At 54.6% G+C, this 21,594-nt stretch overlaps 2 protein-coding genes across 6 annotated transcripts in view; both read right to left on the bottom strand.

Moving 5' to 3' along the window:
- Window positions 1-7,664, bottom strand: part of FARP2 (FERM, ARH/RhoGEF and pleckstrin domain protein 2) — a 98,306-nt gene extending 90,642 nt beyond the window's left edge. For all 3 annotated transcript variants that reach the window (XM_061412926.1, XM_061412928.1, XM_061412929.1), the window contains exon 1: window positions 7,563-7,664. The gene's annotated coding sequence lies outside the window, so the exon portion shown is untranslated. The remainder of the gene's footprint in view (window positions 1-7,562) is intronic.
- Window positions 7,665-9,031: 1,367 nt separating this feature from the next.
- Window positions 9,032-21,594, bottom strand: part of SEPTIN2 (septin 2) — a 29,278-nt gene continuing 16,715 nt past the window's right edge. For all 3 annotated transcript variants that reach the window (XM_061412936.1, XM_061412935.1, XM_061412934.1), the window contains exons 4-13: window positions 20,909-20,995; window positions 19,625-19,748; window positions 18,580-18,714; window positions 18,326-18,443; window positions 16,099-16,200; window positions 15,397-15,542; window positions 14,837-14,920; window positions 13,957-14,014; window positions 13,134-13,236; window positions 9,032-10,825 (exon numbers count right to left, since the gene is read on the bottom strand). In XM_061412936.1, coding sequence (XP_061268920.1) covers window positions 13,135-13,236; window positions 13,957-14,014; window positions 14,837-14,920; window positions 15,397-15,542; window positions 16,099-16,200; window positions 18,326-18,443; window positions 18,580-18,714; window positions 19,625-19,748; window positions 20,909-20,995 — 956 coding nt within the window. In that variant the 3' untranslated portion in view covers window positions 9,032-10,825; window position 13,134. The remainder of the gene's footprint in view (window positions 10,826-13,133; window positions 13,237-13,956; window positions 14,015-14,836; window positions 14,921-15,396; window positions 15,543-16,098; window positions 16,201-18,325; window positions 18,444-18,579; window positions 18,715-19,624; window positions 19,749-20,908; window positions 20,996-21,594) is intronic.

The raw sequence follows: 21,594 nt of genomic DNA, 5'->3' as shown, positions 1-21,594 counted from the left end.
CAGTGTCAGACTTTATTTTTCTGGGCTCCAAAATCACTGCAGATGGTGACTGCAGCCATGAAATTAAAAGACGCTTACTCCTTGGAAGGAAAGTTATGACTAACCTAGATAGCATATTCAAAAGCAGAGACATTACTTTGCCAACAAAGGTTCGTCTAGTCAAGGCTATGGTTTTTCCTGTGGTCATGTATGGATGTGAGAGTTGGACTGTGAAGAAGGCTGAGCACCAAAGAATTGATGCTTTTGAACTGTGGTGTTGGAGAAGACTCTTGAGAGTCCCTTGGACTGCAAGGAGATCCAACCAGTCCATTCTGAAGGAGATCAGCCCTGGGATTTCTTTGGAAGGAATGATGCTAAAACTGAAGCTCCAGAACTTTGGCCACCTGATGTGAAGAGCTGACTCATTGGAAAAGACTCTGATGCTGGGAGGGATTGGGGGCAAGAGGAGAAGGGGACGACAGAGGATGAGATGGCTGGATGGCATCACTGACTCAATGGATATGAGTCTCAGTGAACTCCGGGAGTTGGTGATGGACAGGGAGGCCTGGCGTGCTGCAATTCATGGGGTCACAAACAGTCAGACACGACTGAGTGACTGATCTGATCTGACGTGATGCATGTCAGGTAATTTTGGATTGTATCCTGGAGTTAAAATACTGTGTTGGACTTACCTGGTGATGCAGTGGGCAAGAATCCACCTGCCAGTGCAGGGCACCTGGGTTTGATCCCTGGTCCAGGAAGATTCTACATGTCACAGAGCAATTAAGCCCATGAGCCATTACTACTGAGCCTGCACGCTCCGGGACCCACAGGCTGCAAGGTCTGAAGCCTGAGCATCTGCAGCCTGTGCTCTGCAACAAGAGAAGCCCCTGCAGCGAGAAAACCACACACCATGACGAACAACAGCCCCTGTTCACCCAAACCAGAGACCCTGAGCAGCAACGAAGAGCCAGTATCAACACAAATAAATACAATACACCAAACACAGCACTGCGAGCCTCTGGCATCACTTAAATCCCACGAGAACGGGTCATCTCTGTTTAGCTGCACTGGCCTTGCCAGGGCCGGGTGGAGGCCTCAGCATCAGCCCCACCTGCAGAGGCTCCACCCTCCCTGGGCACCATCCCTGGCACCCGCCGGGCTGTGGGCCCCCCCTTAGCCGAGTTCCTGCAGGCAAGCGGTGCAGAGTCAGCCCCGTGTAGACACAGCTCAGCACTGGGCCCACAAATTCATCAGCAACTCTGGGGTCACCCCCTCAGGCCCCTTCTCCACAGGCATTACCCCCTTGCCCCCCTCTACTAGGCTCACCCCCTCTCCACGGGCATCACCCCCTTGCCCCCCCTCCACTAGGCTCACCCCCTCTCCACGGGCATCACCCCCTTGCCCCCCCTCCACTAGGCTCACCCCCTCTCCACAGGGGTCACCCCCTCAGGGCCCCCTCCACTAGGCTCACCCCCTCTCCACAGGGGTCACCCCCTCAGGGCCCCCTCCATTAGGCTCACCCCCTTTCCACAGGCATCACCCCCTCTGCCCCTCTCCACTAGGGTCACCCCCTCTCCATGGGCGTCACCCCCTCGGCCCCCTGTCCACAGCTCCCTGGCTTACTCCTCAGTTCTCCAGCCAGAAGCCTGCAGCTGACGCCCTGCTCGCTGGGGGCTTCCCCAGCTGCAGGAGAGAGTAGAGTGCCCTGCTGCCACAGGCCTGGCTGGAGGACAGGGAGAGGGAGGGGGGTACGGTGGCTGTCTCCCCGTCTCTCTGGAACCCAAACTGGGCAGCTCCTCCTGCAGCCCTCCTGGTTTGCACCTGGAGCCCACCTCTGGGTTCTGGCTGCACTGGGAGCAGTCTGGGGAGGCTGGGGGAGGTGGAGGAGGAACAGGAGCCTCACTGCTCGTGTGGCCGTGCTGGCTGCCGTTTCCTCACGGCTGCTCCGCGCAGCTGTGCAGCCCTGCAGCCAGGGTGGTGGGTGAGCTGGGGCAGAGGGGGCTTATGTCTCTTCCCAGAAAACAGAACTCAACCTCCAGGCATCTAGAGCGCGTCTGCATGGTGCTCTTTGGGAAGACAGTTAATTTCTATTTCCTCCCTTCCGAGGGTCTGTCGTTTGGAGTTGCCTCCAGGGATGAACACGTGTTACATCTGAAATCAGCTGGCTTCTGGGTGGAGGACAGCGGGGGTCTTACAGTGGAGCACGGCTCACCTTCAAGGAGAAAGAAGGGAACCTACCTGTGTCTCCTCCTCAAACAGTTCAGTTAAAGTAAAAATGATCATTTTTAAACAGTCTCTGGAATGGGTTTCTTGTTCAGAGAGTGAGACTTGTTCCCCCAACATGCATCTCCTTAACTGTCACCAATGCAGCCAGGATCTGAAGGCCGCAGGAGACAGAAGAACTCCAGTGATTTGTAAGACACCCAGAGCTGCTTCCTCCTTCCAAACACACCCAGCAGCTGGCAGAGGCGGCGCCGACCAACATGCATCTCCTTAACTGTCACCAATGCAGCCAGGATCTGAAGGCCGCAGGAGACAGAGAACTCCAGTGATTTGTAAGACGACCCAGAGCTGCTTCCTCCCTCCAAACATGCCCAGCAGCTGGCAGAGGCGGCTCCGAGCACCCTTACCGCCTGTGCCCCAGGCGCCCTCAAGGTGCTGACCATGCCCTGCCCTTGTCTGGCCTCGTGACTCTGACGCCCATCTGCCTTGTTTCTGGGCTCCTCGCTGGCATGGCCCCTTCCAAGGTCCTAAGGAGGGGCCCTTGGCGAAGCCATCTAGAAAGTTCGCACACATATTCCAATGGCAATTGACTGAGCCTGCTGCCCCTTCCACCCTGACCCTGCCTGCGTTCTCCTTCCCCAGGTCATGTGGCTCAAGACAGGACCCAGCTGCCTGCACAAGGAGCAGGAGACATGCTGAGTTCAGGTTTAACGGGACACGTTTCAGTTTTCACACCGAGCTTACCACCAGCCATCACGCCGCAGGCCTGGCTCCGGGAGCGTCGCTGCCGCCCAGGGTGCTTCGGCCCGGGGCTGGGGAACCAAGTGCAGGCCGGACCCCATGGCAACACCAACAGCCCCAGCAGCGCCAGGGGCAGGGGGCGTGTGGGCCTGGGAAGGAGCAAGGCTGGCAGTGCAGGGGGCCAGACACCGGAGAGTCATCCCCAGGCACGTGAAAAGGCAAGCAGAGCTCGGCACTCAGCGGCCAAAACCGCACTGCCCGCCGTCAGAAAAAAGAATTTACACTGCAGCAGTATACTTATAAATATGCCATAGATTCACAACTTTTTTGAATGGAGTTCTGCAAAACAGAATTTATCAGGACTCCTGCTGTTCCAAAACACAATCTGTAGCTGTGCTAGAAACAGCAAGCGTGAAACCGTTTTATATCTCCTAACAGTCAACAATAAAGGTTTCTGATCAACCATGCTAGAGGAGTCGCTGCACTCATTCTATTCTCTGTCACACTAATTAAAAAGTACACGGCCAAATGAAAAGTGGTACAGAGCTGTGTCGAGGGCTCAAGACGACAACACCCAACTCTTATCTGCTGCCGCTGCTGTTAACTTGCTCACTTGTGTCCGATTCTTTGTGACCCCATGGACTGTAGCCCACCAGGCTCCTCTGTTCATGGAATTTTCCACGCAAAACTTCTGGAGTGGGTTTCCATTTCCTTCTCCAGGGGACCTTCCTGGCCCAGGGATTGAACCTGGGTCTCCTGCGTGGCAGGCGGGTTCTTTACCACTGAGCCGCTGGGAAACAGAGGTGTGTCAGGCAATTAGCAAATACACTATTTTTCTGGATTGTTCTGACTGTTACATTAATGGTCAGCTTTCTCAACTCTGTAACGTATTTACTTTTTCTCATTCTAAATAAATATTTGCACTCCAAGTTAATTTTTATTTCTAACACTGTGTTTCTTAAAGAGGTCTCCTCCCCCACACTGGGTAAATCTCAGGTCCCATAAAAACTGCCATCCACTCTGCCCCAATGAAACCTGACTCGTCCAAATGTTCAGCGAGCACCTTGCTTCTGAACAGAGCAAGTCCAAGTTCCTAAAAGCACAGGAGCCTCTGAGAAGAGAAACACTGCCCCCCCCCCCGCCACCCCAACCACTGCCCCCCCCCCCCCCGCCCCATCACAGCGGGGAAGACACAGGAGCCAGTCTCCTAAGTGCTGGTAAGAGCCGCGAGGAGTTAAGCCAGAAGCCAGAAGCCGCTAGGGATCTGGTGGGTGGAGAGGGAGGGAGGAGGCCTCAGCGAAAGGCGCGTGTCTGCGTCAGACCCCCCAAGAGTCCTGAGTGGCCGCCAGGCCCGCCCCTGGCTCAAAACCCTTGCCACACAAAACAAGGAATCCAGGCTCAGAAAGGTTAGTGACCTCAGCCTTTCCCCACCCCCGACCTCAGGGTGTGCCATCCCCTCTTGGGCTTAAGGGACCCCACGTGCCGAGTGTGGGATGAGCCAGAAGGGGAGACGCCTGTGGAAGTGGCCGGGACCACACTTTGGGAGCACTCAGGAGGGGCCGTGGCTGGCCTTGCCGGGCGGCTCTCCAGCACAGAGTGGAGCTGGGCCCACCGGGCAATGGAGGGCTGGCTGGGCAGAACAGTGCACACCAGCAGGGCCCTGAGGGCGCCCACGGCCGGGCGGTGGGGGTCCTCAGAGCCCACCTCGGAGGCCTGGGTGGGATTTCTCCTAGCTAGGAGAGATGGGTGAAGACAGGCTCATCACTGCGTCTGGCAGCGTCAGCGGGCCTTTCCGCTCTTGGATTTTAAAACGACTGTAAACTGGAGAACAGTCCTGTGACCCTAAAATAAAACTACTTTCATCACTCCATCTTCTCCTCCGATCCTTGTCCACATCCTCGAATATTTTTAAATCAGTGTAATTGCTGTGTACAAACTGCTTCGCTTTTTTGGTTAAGATGTCTTTTTGAACGTATTTCCAGGGATCACAATGGTTCCAATTCTGTTGGGCGGGAAGGGTGAGAAGGGGACTGCCGGAGCGCGTCTGTGGGCTGCGGAGTGCTCCACCACTCTTACACGCGGTGTGTACCCGAGTTTGTTTTCAAAACCGGGATTCCAAAATCAAAACCTTTTATCACTTATTGCTAGCTGCTCTCCATAAAGATTAGACCAATTTACAGAATCACCAGAAATCCATCACATTCTGGCCTCTGTATCCTTAAGCTCTGTGGAGCCCTCACCTTTGACACCCTGTTGCCAAGGTGAAGCCTAGAGCTGACAAATATGCTGCAGCCCAAGGATGCTCCACACACGGGGTCTCAGAGAGCAGGACGGGGCGACCGCGGCTCCGCACTCAGCTTTACAGGGCTCTTCCTGCACAGAACGCAGAGCCGCGTGCAGGAAACTTGTGACCCACTGAGCAAAAGGGGAGGTGGCGGGCTTACAAGAGAGCGGGTGAAGGAAAAGCGGGAACAGACCTGAGAGGAACAGCGGCAGGAACAGCCATCCGCTACCTTCTCAGGACAGAGGACGCACTGCTGTGCTGAGAGGCAAGGTGTTTGGAAAGGAGAGGAGGGGCCTGATGGATTTAAAAGCACATGCACAGAACTATCCATGCCTCCATCTTTGCTTTGTCAATGCAGGGCACACGCCCTTCTCCCAAACAGGACAACTCTGCTTAAATACTGCCTTCTTTTCTCTGGACTGTGTGCTCAGACTGCTCTTCTACCAGATAACATGATGGCTAACACTGATTAAGCACTTAGTGGGTTCCAGGCATCTAGCTACTGACGCCTGATCCTCACAACAAGTCTATGAGGCACGTAAACTGCAACCTCATTTGTTGATAAGGAACTCAAGGAGAGATACGTGAATGTATCATATAAACTCCCCTTTTGGGAAAGGAATTAGTATAGACGGAAGCAGGAAGCCTACCAGGAGGGGAGGTCCAAGCAGGTAATGAGCCAGCAAACTTCTGCAGCTCTTGCAGCTTCTGGTCCAGATAGCTCAGTGCTCACTGAGGCTCGGCAAGAAAGCAGGAGTCCCGCCCCAGGAAGCAGGTCCGGGCGTGATCCAGCACCGGCCACCCACTCTGCTTCCTACTGGGGCCAGGGCCTGGCCACGTCATCTCTGCAGATTTTGAGACAACTTGACTGCAGTCATGAAATTATGACGCTTACTCCTTAGAAAGAAAGCTATGACAAACCTAGACAGCATATTAAAAAGCAGAGACATCACTTTGCTGACAAAGGTCTGCAAAATCAAAGCTATGGTTTTTCCAGTGGTCATGTATGGATGTGAGAGATGGACCATAAAAAAGGCTGAGCCCTGAAGAATTGATGCTTCAAACTGTGGTGTTGGAGAGGATTCTTGAGAGTCCATTAGGCTGAAAGGAGATCAAACCAGTCAACCCTAAAGGAAATCAACCCTGAATATTCATTGGAAGGACTGATGCTGAAGCTCCAATACTTTGGCCACCTGATGCGAAGAACCGATTCATTGGAAAGATTGAGGGAGAGGAGAAGGGCGCGAGAGGAAGAGACGGTTGGATGACAACAGTCCCTCAATGGACATAAGTTTGAGCAAACTCCAGGAGACAGTGGAGGACAGAGGAGCCTGGTGTGCCACGGTCCATGGGGTTGCAAAGAGACATGACTTAGTCTTAGAGGCTGAACAACAACAAAACAAAATACGAACACCAGGTGTGAAGCGCTCCCTAACCCTCAGAGAGTTAAGTCCCGTGGTGTAAGGAGCTCACAGAACTGTCAAAGAGCAGCCCATACAGATGAGCATTAGATCTGCCTGCAGGCCAAGGCCACTCCAGGCCTGCCCAGCTGCCAGGTGCGCCGCCGCCCCTCCACACCATCAGCCCTCTGGCGCTGTGCCCCTGACGGCCATCAAGCTCTCCAGAGTGCTCGGCCCAAAGCTCCCGCACAGAAACAGCAAAGGCGCAGGGAAAAGCCAGCCCGAGATGTAAATCTTTCCTTTCACTATGGGCTCAGGCTGTTTCCTTCAGTGCCCTCCTGGGAATTTCTGTTTTCACGGCAATTACGACCGACCAGCATGTGGAAGGCCTCCGGAGGCCGTGGCCACCAGGGTGGGTGTGGACCCCGGCCTGAGCGATCACTGGGTATGGCCGGGTCCCAGCTATCAGGGCGGCCTTTGGAAGGCTCTCATTGCCTGAGGAGCCCTTCCAGGTTTCCCGGAGTAAAAGCATTAACACCTAATACCAGCCTCAAGATCATTTAAAGAAAGGCCAAAAAGGGTATGGCCACAAGTCGCCCAAGCTTCCACTTGTGGTTCTGCCCAGGCCTCACGCGGGGCCCTCCCTGCCCATCCCGGGGCCCCTACGCGGAGCCCTCACGCCCACCCGGGATCCCACGCGGGGTCCTCACGCGCACCCAGGGCCCCCAGCGGGCAGGCTCCCCATACAGCGCCCTCCTCACACGCGGCCCGCCGCCTGAAGGCCTTCCCAGGCCGGGAGCCGAGTCCTCTGGCCGCTCACTCTCCGGAGGCGCCCGCCCTGCCTCGGGCTTCGGCCCGCGGCCTCCGCCGCCCGCCCCCGAGGCGTAGCCTGGCTCCCGCTCGCCCGCTGCCGCGCGGCCCCGCACCCTCACCGGCTGCCCAGCCCGAGCTGTCGCCCGCAGCGGCCTCCGAGTCCGCGCCGGCTCCGCCCGCTCCCTACTGCCCGCGGGCCGCCCCCGCGCCCCGCGCCCCTTCCCCGCCCCCCCAGGGTCCCGCCCTCGCCCCGCGGATGCGCCGCCGATTGGTCTGACGGCCCCTGGGGCGGGGGCTCCGCGGCCGTAGCCTGGAAGCGCGGCACAGAACTCTGATTGGTGGATTTGTAGGGCGAGAAGGCACGCGCAGAGTCGGATGTAATTCGGCCAGCTCGGCTCGCAGGGCCGCGGGCGGTTGTGGGCGGGGCGTCAGATCAGTGCTCGGGGCGTGGTTACGGCTCGGGGAGGGGCGGGGCGTCGGCTCGGGGGGCGGGGCGCGACTCCGGCCCAGATCCGTCTGCAGTCTCGTGCTGCCCTGGACCGTGGCCGCCTGCGTGTTACTAGATCCTCTTCTCCTGGGGCTACCGGGGTCGGCTTAGGGGCGCCGAGGGCCAGGCGAAGGTGTGCTGCAGAGGAAATGGGCCGTGCTGGGAGCCCAGCGGCCCCCTAGCCTTCGCGGCTCCCCACCGGGGAATGGAAACGTGGCACCATCTCCGGAGCCCCCAGGCCCACGATTTGCAGGAGCACACGCCCCTTCTTCGAACAGTTGAGTGAGCTCCTATGCATTCTTGGACACCCGGCTCAACTTGCCCCGGTCCTGCCCCCGCCGCGGCCCCCGTGAGCAGGCCAGGGGCGCCCCCGCGCGGCTATCTAGGGAATAAGTCCCAAACCATCCTGGAAAATCCTGGTTGGTTGGCCTCCGGGCACATCTCACACGAGGAGGAATATCTGCTTTCCGCGGGGCTGCCTCAGAAGGGCACTCTTGCCCCCGTCGTTCCCGCCGGGTTTTTTCTCTTACCGGCCCCCAGCGCAGAACCCCGCACCCCTCCCCACCGAGGCACAAAACCCCCGACAAGTACACACTGCCAGGGAGATTACGCAGGGAGACCCTGGTCAGAGCGGCGGGGGACCCAGTAGAGGCTGCGGAGAGTAACCTGGAAGGAACACCCGAGGGAGGGACGGGCCTGGGGAGAACTACAGAAGGAAAGGGGCCCAGGCGGTCCTGGGTGGAGGGGCCAGGGGACTGGCTGCCACCCCCAGGTCAGGTTTCCAGCATTCCTCCTGATCAGTCAGTCGTTGTCCCTACTGTGAATGAGACCTTGCTTCTCTCACGTCTTCTACCCGGTGGGCAGACATCATCGAGCTCCCATTAGAGCTCTTTTATCAGTTCCCCTGTAAATCCTTTCTTCCCAGGCTTCGTGGCTCCCTCTTTCCAGACGGGATGGCCAGTACAGAGCTATTATGTACTGATGTTCATGCGAATAATTCCTCCCCCATTTCTTATACACAGGAAATGCAGAACTTTCTCTGAATCTTTCCGAGATCTTACACCTTTACCTTGTAAAGAGCCAATAATGAGAACTACTCACTTAATATCTAAACAATAGTGCTTTATTGGTAAAAGGTTAGTTTCAGTGGATACAAAATTGCTGTGTAAAGTAAGTTTTCAAAATACATTTTTATAGGTAAAGTTTTATCTCTTAGTAACTAAAGAGCAATTATCTATTAGCAGAAGTATTTAGATTGGGGCAGCAAAACAAAAGGGGATCTGGAAGTGTAGGCCCAGCCACACCCATGCAGCCGTTAGGTGGCAGCTGGCACTAAGTAGACCATACTGGGCTTATTACGTCTAGAATACTAGATGAATTACTAGAAAGCTTAGTACGCTTTCAAGTACTGCCACCCCACCCCCTTTTAAAAAACAGCTTTTACTAGCATAGTTGATAAATGCCAAAATGGAACACTTCTTGGTAAAAACTGTACAAGGCACCTAAACCTACAGCTCTTGACCGCTTGCCATCAGGCAGCAGTGAAGGGCAGTCGGGAGAACACCGGGCGGCCTTCTGCCGCGCACCCGGCTGACGCTGTCATCTCCCTTCCTTCTGGGGTGGCCTCAGCCCTGGAGCCCAGCGCTTCTCCACGTCCGCCCCCCCCGGTGCTCCAGTGGGATGCGAACGCTGAGCCAGCACCCACTCCCTCCAGTCTCCTTCCACGTGTCACTTCTGGGGACCCATCAACCGCAGGGCAAGGAAACCAGCCAGTGTGGCACCCACGCTGGCACCGTCAGCCAGCCCACAGAGCAAGTCTGAAAGAGCCTTCACTCTCAAGCCACCTGTGGACAAGTCTGTGTAACATGTAAGGAAGGAAACCATGGCGGCTAAAAATGGACGGGACAGGCCACACACTGCTATCTGCCTGAAAACCATTGAGAACGGGATCAGTCCAAGTGAAGCCAAACCAGAACTGCGCTGGGAACCGTGATGGCACTGCCCAGATACATTTCCGCACTGCAGTCACAGAAAACACGCCAAGTGCAGTATAAAAAGGCAGACTTCTGCACAGATCAACTGTTAATTTCCCTTAAAAAGTTATGCTATAAATCTAGTTGAGTACAAACAGTTTACTGACTCTCGCCACATAGGTAAGAATCTTAGCTGTGACATGGAAATTGCAGCTCATGGGTTTTCGTGGCAAACTCTATAGAACGTGGTTTGTGCTGAGTTCTCTGCATAGTGGTTAAAAAAATGACCTCACAATTCAAAGACTTGTTTAAAAACTCACCCCTAACAGCCTGTTTGTAAAAAAGCTATTTAAGTATAAACATGTATCTAATTAGATATCTTTTCATTTGGTAAACAGATAATGTGCAGATGAATTAACAGTATGGAGTTATAGCAGCAAAACTGGTTTTGGATGCTATGGTCAAACAAAAGCAAGGCAGGGAAGCAGGTGCCATGGCTTGGTGAGAACGGCCTGGCACCCGGGCAGCTCGTCCTTCTGCGCTCAGGTCTCTACTGCTCAGGAACGTTCTCGGCAATCCGAATGTTCTAGAAGTAAATCACGATTAGTCGGTTAGGCCAGTCAAATGGAATTCCACTATTAACTATACGTGCTGACTGGTCCCTGGGAATCAGTTCTAGCGTTAGTGGTTACTTGAAGTGGAAGAAGAAGGAAAATGGACAGTTCACCTCACAGAATATAAGTATAACATAACAATGAAATGCAAAGGTTAAGGTACTTCATACAAAATAGCACATTGAAAGTTTTTAAAAAATTAAATTCTTAGGCACAGGTACTGTGAAATGTGGACAGGCACCCCTCCAACAGTCTTGAAAACACGCAGCTGTGTTACTCATCGGAATATTCATCTTGCAAAGTGTTTCCTGGAAAAACAAAACACAAGACGTTTATGTGGGAGTCCTGCCCTGCCCACCGCTCAGAGCACGACCAGCAGGATTTTTCTGTGTAATAACAAAGGGCAAAGGTTGAGCAGACGGTGGGCCCCGAGGACCACAGTGTCTACTAAAGGCAAAACCTCACTTACAAAGTTCTTGGAAACCGGGATGAAAAGTACGCAGAAATGTACCGGTTTTATACCCAAAGTGGAATTTTCATAATTCTGTAAAGCTTCAGAAAGAGGAGCAGCAGAACAGAGAAGTGAGCCAACACCCATGGCCCCCTCCCGCCCCAGGGGAGCCCTGGCGCTCCGCGGCCCCTCTCCCTCCCACCGCTTCCCAGCAGGCGCAAACCTGCCTGGGCAGTGCTGCCCTGGCGTCAGAAGGCCCACCAGCTGACAAGGGCCAGCGTCCTCACTGCTGAAGTGGGACCTCCACACTCACTCAGAAAGGCCCCCGGACCTTGTGACACAACGACGAAGGAGAAGCAGTCACACCTGACCCAGGTGGGCTCCCTGGACGCTCCCTCTAAAAGTGAGTGCTCGTACCTTCCTACCTACTTGTGTCTTCCTCTCCAGCGATTTCACAACTAAAACCTCTCCCAATCAGCCACCAAGGGCAAGGGCTTTATTCGGTGACCAGCGCCCCCAGCCTGGCCCCGCCCAGGTCCTTCGTCAGCTGTGTGTCATGGAGACCTCTGACAGGTGCCCAGCCTCAGGGCCCCTCGCCTTCTGTCTCACTGCTCCAGCAATGTGGCAGCTCAGCCCGCAGCTGCTCACGTCATCACAGCATGTGAGTGACGCCTCTACAGTTCCCGGCCCCTAACCACACTGGAGACCCTGTGCCCAGATCCCGGCTTCTCCCTAGAGCTGGGCGGGCGGGCACTGCCTGGCCCCGGGCAGCTCCTCCGGGGAGCAGGCCAGCCTCCACCCTGACCCCACGTTCTCCTCCTCCTCTGGGCTCTGACTTTACCTTCCGCTCCCTCTGCTTGGAGCTAGTTAGCCACTGCCTGGACAGCTCTGAGCGTCCCCTGTCCAAGGGGCAGGGAGAGGGCACTTCGGGGAGGCAGCACAGCCTGGCCCGACCCCCGGACCCACCAAGGACGAGCAGTCAGGGCGGAGCTGCGCCGAGGGGCCAGACCAGCAGTCTCCCTCTAGGGGACCCCTCAGCCCACCTCTACTTCTGCTCTGCCTGAGTCGTTCCAATTACATTAAGCTCCCTTTGGCTCTTTCCTCCACCATCCTACGTGTGATTGAATTTGCTCCTCACCATGTCTTCTCATAAAACTTTTAGGATCAAGAGATTCCTGGCCAAGAAACAAGAGCAGAGTTGTCCCATTCCTCAACGGATTCGAGTGAAAACTGCTAAAAAACTCGGGTGCACCTCTGAGAACAGACCCTGGAGGAGAGCCAAGCTGGGTCCGTTAGGGCCTCACACGGGAGCTGCACGCTGCACACGGTCACGCCACCCAACCTGGCAGTGAGAGTGTCACTGCCGCTCAGCAGCTCATGGGAGGCGGGTGCTTGGCTCCTGGAGCTTCCTGTTTTCTCATTAGCGGTCCACGCGGCTCAGCGAGAAACACAGGAAAGCTTTTATTGGAAAAAATTCTCTCTGTAAAGATACTTTGAGCCTTAATCAATTTCAAATTGTATAACCAACAAAAGCTACTTTAATATACAATTTTTCTTCCATTGTCGAGATATTAAATCTCTAAAGTAGGAGTCTAGAGAGTTTTCGGGGGTGAATCCACCCCACCAGGAAGGTGACAGACCCAGCTCCTCGGGGACAGAAGTTCTGCACTCGTCTCGGGCCTCACCCTGTAGGGCTCGTCGTCTGTGTACTGTATTTTACCCTCAATAAATGTGATCTAGGAAGTCGGACGTTTTCCTGTAGGGGTGTGGGCATTGGAACCTCTACCCTCTGCCAGTCCGTCAGAGTGCAGTTGACAACCTCAACTTGTGACTGGCATCTGAAGTGGGGGCAGACTGGTGCCCAGTCTGGGACTGAGCCCCATCCTGCAGGGTTGGACGTGAGCTCCAGGTGGCAGGCGTGGGGACTTGCATGCATCTGGGAGCAGGAGTGAGGTGTCCCAGGTGGGAGGAGACACAGGAGGGAAGAGCGGCCTTCTTCCCTACACAGGAAGGACCGGCTCGGCTTCCCACTCCAGCTGCGGACCACGCTTCCAGGCTGGGAAGCTGCGAGAACACGGCCGCCCTCGCTGGACGGGGGTGGGAAGCGGTCTCCCGGGAGCCGCCCTCCCCTCGGGGCCGGGGCCGCTCCCCAGGCCGGGCCTCACCTCACACGTGCTGCCCGTGGACCCCGCTGTCGCCGTCGCCGCCCTGCAGCTGCAGCTGCATCTGCGCCTGCATCCGCGCAATCATCTCCTGCATGCGGCGGAGCTGCGGACACGAGAGGGGCATATGAGCCCGGGGCCCTCACGGGGCCGTGACTGCGGCCCCACGAGCTGACCCTCGCCGACTCTGACGAGCCAGTGAAAGGACCAAGGTCTCAACAGAACACCGAGCACACAATAAGAAAAGGCCATTCAAATGAAAAATAAAATGACCAAGAAACAGAAGAAATAAGAAAGGAAAGACAGCATGAGAGAGTTTGACCTAGAGAGGCGGGAAACAGCTGCTGCCCTGCCGTGGGGGCTGCCCTCGAGGGGCCCGAGGCCCAGCTGCTCCCGCAGTGACTGTCCCCGTCCCCTCACAAGCGCCCTGCGCCTCCACACCCGGCCGCTCTCCAGGACGGCAGTCGCCCCGTCACGGGCTCTCAGGGGACTCGGCAGACAGGCTCTGCAGGGAGTGCGCTGCGCTAGAGACCGAGGTCCTCGCCTGCACCCTGCCTCCTAGAGCTTCCTGTCGGTTCAAACTCTGAACGCACTTCTCAGGGCAGCTTTCTCTAGTTTCATCCCCTGTGTAAGTCATACGTATTCCTTAAATTTCTCTTAATGACAGTGATTGACAATTTCTGTCGTTATATTTTCATTGTCTGTGTATATGAAAACTACTGATTTTTAAACCTTATACAAATCAGCCATGTCACTAAACTCTATTTCCAACTTTTCCCATTAACTTGCTATTGAAGATTAAAAACTACAATACTTTTCTACTTACCTCAGCTTCCTTCTCCAGCAGTATCTGGTCTTTATTCATGTCCTCATTTTCTACTTTCCTAAGAGTTGAAAGAAATTACAAGTATAACATTACGACAAATTACGGCTGGTCATTTCTGATGAGAGATACCCAAAGTAGTAAAATTTCACTTTACAACTTCTCAGAAATACAATTTCTGAGAAAAATCTATTGGAAATCATATAAACTTACTATTTTTCGGACTAACAACATGAATGAATAAGAAAAGAAAAAATGATCAAAAAGAAAACACAAAATGGAAAATTCAAGATATTGTTCTTACTCTAAGCTGGGGGGGTGGGTGGATGTAACACTTCCAACTTTACTCAAAAAATGGCAGATTTTATCTGAAGAGTAGGTTTCTAAGATAAGTTCTGAACAAAGACTATAGCCATCATACTGTAAAAGGAACACGTTGTAAATGTCCAGGCAGAGAAGCGGGCGTGGAGGCCTCTGAGCCCACAGACGCAGCTTGACATGGCTGCTGCATGGCACCACAGCCTGACGGTCCTCGGACAGCATGGTCTTGCTGCCTCTAAATCCCTTCTTAACCTCTGGTCCCCAAATTAACAACACCTAAAGTGATCTCCAAAGTGCACCTCATACGTGGGTACAAAGGACCTTGTATGGAAAAAGGACCCAACACAAGTCTGCGGCCTTTCTACTACAACTGTTCTTGATATAAACGATTAGAGACGCCTTTCAACAGGCAAAACGGATCAAAAACACACCCGGCCCCACGAGCGATTAAACTAGCAACAAGTGTGTGGAGATAGCTCTAGGCAGGACACCGAACGCTGATGCTGGCGGCCAGCTGAGCTGGGCACAGGAGCAGAGGGGATGGCACGGCTTGGGCAATGACCTGCCGCCTCTCTTGAGCCTCTCGGACCGGAAGTTCTCATAGTGCAGGTCCTGGGTCACCTCCTGGAGATCCTGCATGTGAGTGCTGCAAGACAAGAGATGCACCGGGGTTGGGCGACACGCGCCTGCCACTCGCGGGGGGGCACCTGGTCATGCACACGCAGCACACGCCAGGAACGAGACCCGGGGCACCTCCCACAGGAGACCACCGCCCATGGTCAGAGGAAGAGCCACTAGGAGAGCCACCAAGGGGAGCGCTGCCTAAAACAGAACACGCTCCTCTGAAGGGACTTATGAGAACACTCAGTTCAGACGTTCGTGACTCTGCAAGCTTAACCTTTATACCAGAGGGAGCCTGTCACGGTCACCTGCAGAAAAAACCATCAGGGTGTCCAAGCCTGAGGAGGAGCACAGGCCCCAGCGGGAGAGACCAGTCTGCGGCAGCCAGAAGCGGGCGGGCCTCTGCACGGAGCTGGACCGCCCGCTGCAGGGGTGCAGGGAAGCCCCGCTTGGAAGCCCCGCTTTCCCGGCCGGGCACCACCACAGGGAGACGGGACTCACATGAGCATCGTCCTCAGCTTCAGAAAGTCGTTGTGCTCCGGGTTCTCCACCTCCACGACGCCCCAAGGGTAGAGGCGGCCTCTGACCTTCTTGCCTTTGGCTTCAATCAGCTGATTGGATCCAACCACAGAGAAAGGGATGCTGGCCTAGAAGGAGACACACGGGGTAGACTGGCTCTACACGGGGAACCCCAACTTTCACTGCAAACAGGGACATGAGCAGAGAACGTGCACACTGCCGCCGACCACAGGGCTCACTGCAAAAGCGTAGGCGCACATCCCACTCGCAGGTGGCGGCAGGAGACAGCTGTGCCAAAACGTGCCGGAAGCAACAGCACCAGCGTAACTGCACCTGCCCGGGCAACCCCAGAGGCCAAGCCTCTAGACACCTGGCCCTCACCAGCTCTTTCCAAGTTAAATACACTGACTGCAAGAAGCGGGGCTTCCCGGGTGGCACCAGCAGTAAAGAATCTGCCCGTCAATGCAGCAGACCCGGGTTCAACCCCGGGGTCGGGAAGATCCCCTGGAGGAGGAAGCGGCCACCCACTCCAGTATCTTGTCTGGGAAATCCCAAGGACAGAGGAGTCTGGTGGGCTACAGTCCAAGGGGTCACAAAGAGCTGGACCCAACTTAGTGACTAAATAGCAACAGCCACAGGAAGGCGGAGTGACCAACCCTGTGCGTCCGCGGGCACGGCACCCACCTTGAGAAGTCGAGTCTGCTCTTTAAAATCTTCATCTTCATCGGACTCTGCGTCAGGTAAGTGATAGATTTTGATGTTATGTTCCTCAATTTCATCCAGAATCTGAAAGAATGACCACGCCAGGAGCAACTGTAGCAAACTGTGTGCTGACTGTTTCAGTCAAGTGTGACCCGTCATATTAGAAACACACCAGAACTATCCAAGTCTCAGTAAGGAATCCTACTGATTAAAACCATTTTTTTTTCCTTTCGTTTCATACATGATATTTTACATGTTTCAATGCCATTCTCCCAAATTAAAACCATTTTCAAATGATCTTACAAACCACTCAAAAGGCTGGCGTGCACTCCAAGGGGTCCTCCAGCCAGAATAACAACAGGAATGCACCCCCCCGGCCCTGCCGAGGCCACGGACCAACGGCTGTCCCCGAGCAGCCGCAGAGGGCACTGCACACAAGCAGGCCAGCAAGGGGCCGCTCGGCAGGGCCAGGAGGGGCCAGGGGGACACCTGCCAGTGGCCAGAGGGCAACAAGGAATCCAGGAGGGCTGGGAGGCAGGGCCGAGTGTGACTGGGGCTGACAAGTGGACAGCTCCCCAATGTCAGGAAGGGATCGAGGGTCTCGATTTCATCTAATAGGCCAAGCGTGCTGAACCAAGTGGCAGAGTTGCCTAGACGGGAAAAAACTGGGCTGGAGTGGAACTAGCATGCATTCACCCGTCAGTCTACCAGAAACCCAGCCCCCAAGCCCCTACACGTGCTGGGCACTCCACCACGTCTGGGGCAGGCTGGCCCTCTGCTTACCCTCACGCTAGAATCTGGGCCCTCAACGGAAGAGAAAAGACAGGCCAAGGCAGCAGGAAGCAGCTCTGCTTCAAACCTGCTCCCAAACTTGCTCCTCCTTAATGTGACTAGGGTCTCGCGTGGTCAAAGATCTCGGATGAATTCACTGTCCACACTATGTCATGATCTAAGAAAAAGCCCTCCCTGCATCCTGGCCCTGGCAAGCTGACCTTGGTCTGCTCAGGACTGCTCACTCCCTCCCTGCTGAGATGGAGAAGCTGAGCAGGGAGCAGGAAGCTGCTCTGTCCCCTGCCCTGCAAGACAAGGCTTACACTGGGGACGAGGACAGAGCAAAGCTAGTAACTAGGCCACCCAGAACTGGAAGAGAGGAGTAAGAAAGCGACAGATCAACACTAACCGCGCGTGCTCAGTCTGGGTACGACAAGAACCACGGGATCGTTCTGAGAGGGAGGGAGGGGCGGACAGAGGTCTGGGGACAGATGTTCTTAGATGAGGAAAGGAGCATGTAGACAGGCACAGGAGAGAAGCCAGATAAGAGGAAAGGCCCAGGATTTCATTTCATTTCAGACTCTGAGATCAAGACCTATGAGCTCTGTACACGTAATCAGAGATGGATACAGAGCATTCTAACCCTGACAGCTCTCTCCACTGCATGTCTGAAATGTACCCCTATTAAGGTGAAGTCCCCATAAGTATGAGCTGCTCAACTGTTTCCTGTCAGGGACAAAAGTGCCCGAGTTCTCAGGTGCTCTTCCAAGGGCCTGCATGTTTTTTAAAAAACTGGCAGCATTTATGACAATAAAGGAGAAGGCTGACAGAAGACATCAGGAGAAACACAAAACCAGAAAGGTCACAGCAGGTGAAATCTTTTACAACACGGTAATCAGCGTCTAAAAATACAGCAGTATCTACGAGTAGGTAAAAACGCAGTCGAGCAGCAAGGCTCTCAAACCCGGAAAAATACAGCAACGGGGTTCAAGTGCCTGGAAGAGAATCGGACCAGCGACCGGGCGAAGGCAGCCTGAGACGGGGCGCCGTGCCCCACGCCTCAGAAGACAGCTACCCTAAACACGGCAAGGGTCCAGAGCCGGCCCAGGCGCGGGGAGGCCCACACCCAGGCTCCAGAGAGTCAGACAGTTACCAACTGTGTTTGAGGAAAACACAGGCTCTTTCAAAGTACAGTGCACATCGATTTCCTCCTAAGCTTACACGACGGTGAGACACAGATATGCGCTGATGCTGGCAGCACCAGCACCAGGGAGGCCTGCTGGGAGGCCCCTCCCCTCCCCTCCCAGGCCCGCCCCCCGCCCCCCCCAGGCCTGCTCGGTGCCCCCTCCCCTCCCAGGCCCGCCCCCCCCAACCCAGGCCTGCTGGGAGGCCCCTCCCCTCCCCTCCCAGGCCCGCCCCCCAGGAGCCCAGCACGCACCCTTTTCTTCAGGCGCTCCCGCTCCTTCAGGGTGAGCGTGTCGGCTTTCGCGATGACAGGCACGATATTCACCTTGTTGTGGATCGCCTTCATGAACGCAACATCCAGTGGCTTCAGTCTAAAAGTCGTGTTTAAGGGAAAAATTTTTCTCTCAATCACTTCAGCTCTCACAGCGAATCATGCACATGTGGGGGACTGTAAGGCGCAGGCGCAGCGGCCGCCCTCGCGCGCGCGCCCGGGGCGCAGGCGCTCACCCATGCCCGAAGGGGGAGATGAAGTAGAAGCAGCAGTGCACCCTGTTGTCGATGATGTGCCGCCTGTTCAGGCCGCTCTCGTCGTGCAGGTACCGCTCGAACTGCTCGTCGATGTAGCAGATGATGGTTTTAAAGCTGAGAGACAAATACCAATCATCACGGGTTACAAGAGGCAGCACTCCTGACTACAAAGACAAACGGGTTTCTCTAGCCCCTGCCCCTCTAGCAGATGTGATTTAACAACCCAACTGCAGGATGGAAACGGAAAACCGACTCCTAGGTTTGGCAACATGGTGGCTTTTGGAAACTGCTGAGAATCATTTCCTCTAAGTATTGAAGGTCGAAAGCCCGGATGCAATAGGTTACAAAGAGCCTGAGCGGACTGCCAGGAGACAGACAGGAGCGGGGGCAGGGAGTGGAGCAGGACTCCCACAAGTGAGCTGCAGCAGTGGCTGCAGGAGGGAGGGAGCCCAGGAGAAGGAGAAAGACAAGGGAAGCCCTCTGCCCCTCCGCCCTCTCCCCGTGAGTGCTGGAAAGCTGCTGCCTTGGGTTTGTGGGATTAGAACCCAGAAAGGCTGTACGGTGACGTGGTGCTCTCTCCAGGCGGCACGGCCCAGACTGCACTCACAGTCCACCTCCTCGCTTCCTCACTGTGCAGAGTCACCAATAAGCAGCCAACGACAGACACTCGGTCTGGAGCAAGTCTCTTCAGAGACCTCATCTTCTTGAATATGCAAAGGAGGAAGACTACCGTGGTATCTTGTTCACTAGCCACGGTCCAAATCAAGGTGCTTTATTTATGTTAGCATTTGCTGTTTCGTTGGCTTTGTGATATTAGATCTCACTAGAGTGCTCTTAAAATACTCATTCATTGTGAAATTCCTCATTAAAAACGCTATAGTGAGAATGATTTAAATTGTCTTATCATTCTGTCACACACAGCTACCCCAAACCCAGCAATCGTGAGTGACCATGACGGACTGAAACACACAGAGACACGCTTGGCAGGGGCACAGCCTCACCACCGAGGGCCCTGGGGACGTACCAGTCCCTGCAGTTGATGGCGTCCCCATAGCCCGGGGTGTCCACCACCGTCAGACGCAGCTTCACCCCGCGCTCTTCAATCTCAACAGTGGAAGCCTCAATCTGGACGGTTCTTTCAATTTTCTCTGAAACAGAAGCAACCTTGTTACTTTCTTCTTATTAAATAAGTGACTCAGAAGTAGCTGTTTCTCTTTAAGGACAGTTCTCAGAAGGTAACATGAAGATTGTATAAAAATGATCCCAGGGTCAGTAAAAGAAACACTGTAGCTGAGATTAAAGGGCTGTTTCCAGGTAAAAAAATGTCAATATTGAAAATTGCAACTTCTCTTCCTGGGACAGGAAGAACAATGAATGAATCATTTAAAGACTATCCAGGGACTGCAGCCCTATTGTGCGGGCCTAGACTTCACTTTGCCAACAAAGGTCCATCTAGTCAAGGCTATGGTTTTTCCTGTGGTCATGTATGGATGTGAGAGTTGGACTGTGAAGGAGGCTGAGCACAGAATTGATGCTTTTGAACTGTGGTGTTGGAGAAGACTCTTGAGAGTCCCTTGGACTGCAAGGAGATCCAACCAGTCCATTCTGAAGGACATTAGCCCTGGGTATTCTTTGGAAGGAATGATGCTAAAGCTGAAACTCCAGTACTTTGGCCACCTCATGCGAAGAGTTGACTCATTGGAAAAGACTCTGATGCTGGGACGGATTGGGGGCAGGAGGAGAAGAGGACGACAGAGATGAGATGGCTGGATGGCATCACCGACTCAATGGATGTGAGACTGAGTGAACTCCGTTGGGAGTTGGTGATGGACAGGGAGGCCTGGCATGCTGCAATTCATGGGGTCGCAAAGAGTTGGACACGACTGAGTGACTGAACTGATTGACTGAGGGCCCACGCTGATGGATTCACAGCCCACTCAGCGGCCTCATGAAGCCCAGTGTCAGTGCTGGACACACACCCCAGGGAAAGGGGTCAGATGATACCTATGCCCACAGTAACTTTCTCCGTATGCAGGTTTTTTCATGAGCAAACATTTTCACTGATCCTCATCAAACATATAACACAGGCAGGAACTATTACACCCTGTAGATAATCAAGCAATCAAGCTGGGGGAGACGGGCCACGGGCCGTCCAAGCACCAGGTACAGCACCCCTCTCCCTACTCGACAGCTGTGTCCTGTGTCCAGAGTCACACGAAACAAACAGCTTGGCTGAGGCACAAGATCCTGACTTCGCGCTGCAGTCCCGGCCACACTGAGCTGTCACTGCAGTGTGGGAACTTCGTACCTGCAGCTCCAGGGATGACTCTTTCTGGGTAGAGGTCGGTCAAGAAGAGGCTGTTGATGAGCGTCGATTTTCCGAGCCCCGATTCACCTTGAAATGAAAAGGAATGTGATGTCATGGCGTTACCTGCGCAACACAGTCAAGCCTGCTGAGTGCTGACGTGAGGCCTGGCCCTGGACTAAGCACCTCACAAGCATCCTTCTCTGCATCCCGTGTGACCACAATGGATTTGGCACAAGCCCCCTGGTCCCACTGATGGGAACAGGGGCTCTGAGGTCACTAGCCTGCATGCTCGGGCTGCTGTCCAGAACAAGGCCTCAGTTGGAATCCAGAGAAATCTGGAGAAATCATAAGACCATAATTCCATATGTGGTGGTTTACTCGCTAAGTCGTGTCCGACCCCTGTGACCCCCACGGACTGTAGTCTTCCAGGCTCCTCTGTCCGTGAGATTTTCCAGACAAGAATACTGGGGTGGGTTGCCAATTCCTTCTCTAGGGGATCTTCCCGATGCAGGAATCAAACCAGAGTCTCCTGCATTGCAGGCAGATTCTTTACTGACTGACCTACAAGGGAAACCCAACTCCATCTGACCTTTTGCCAAATGTGTGGAATGGACTTGAGGTGGCTCCTTATTTTTTGATAAACAGAATGCACTGTAGATTTTTAGGTATGGGCTCTGCTAACTTTT

The sequence above is a fragment of the Bos javanicus genome, chromosome 3 (assembly GCF_032452875.1).
Source record: "Bos javanicus breed banteng chromosome 3, ARS-OSU_banteng_1.0, whole genome shotgun sequence".
In the NCBI taxonomy this organism is placed as follows: domain Eukaryota; kingdom Metazoa; phylum Chordata; class Mammalia; order Artiodactyla; family Bovidae; genus Bos; species Bos javanicus.
The sequence above is the reverse complement of the archived record's forward strand: the minus strand, read 5'-3'. Positions and strand labels throughout refer to the sequence as shown.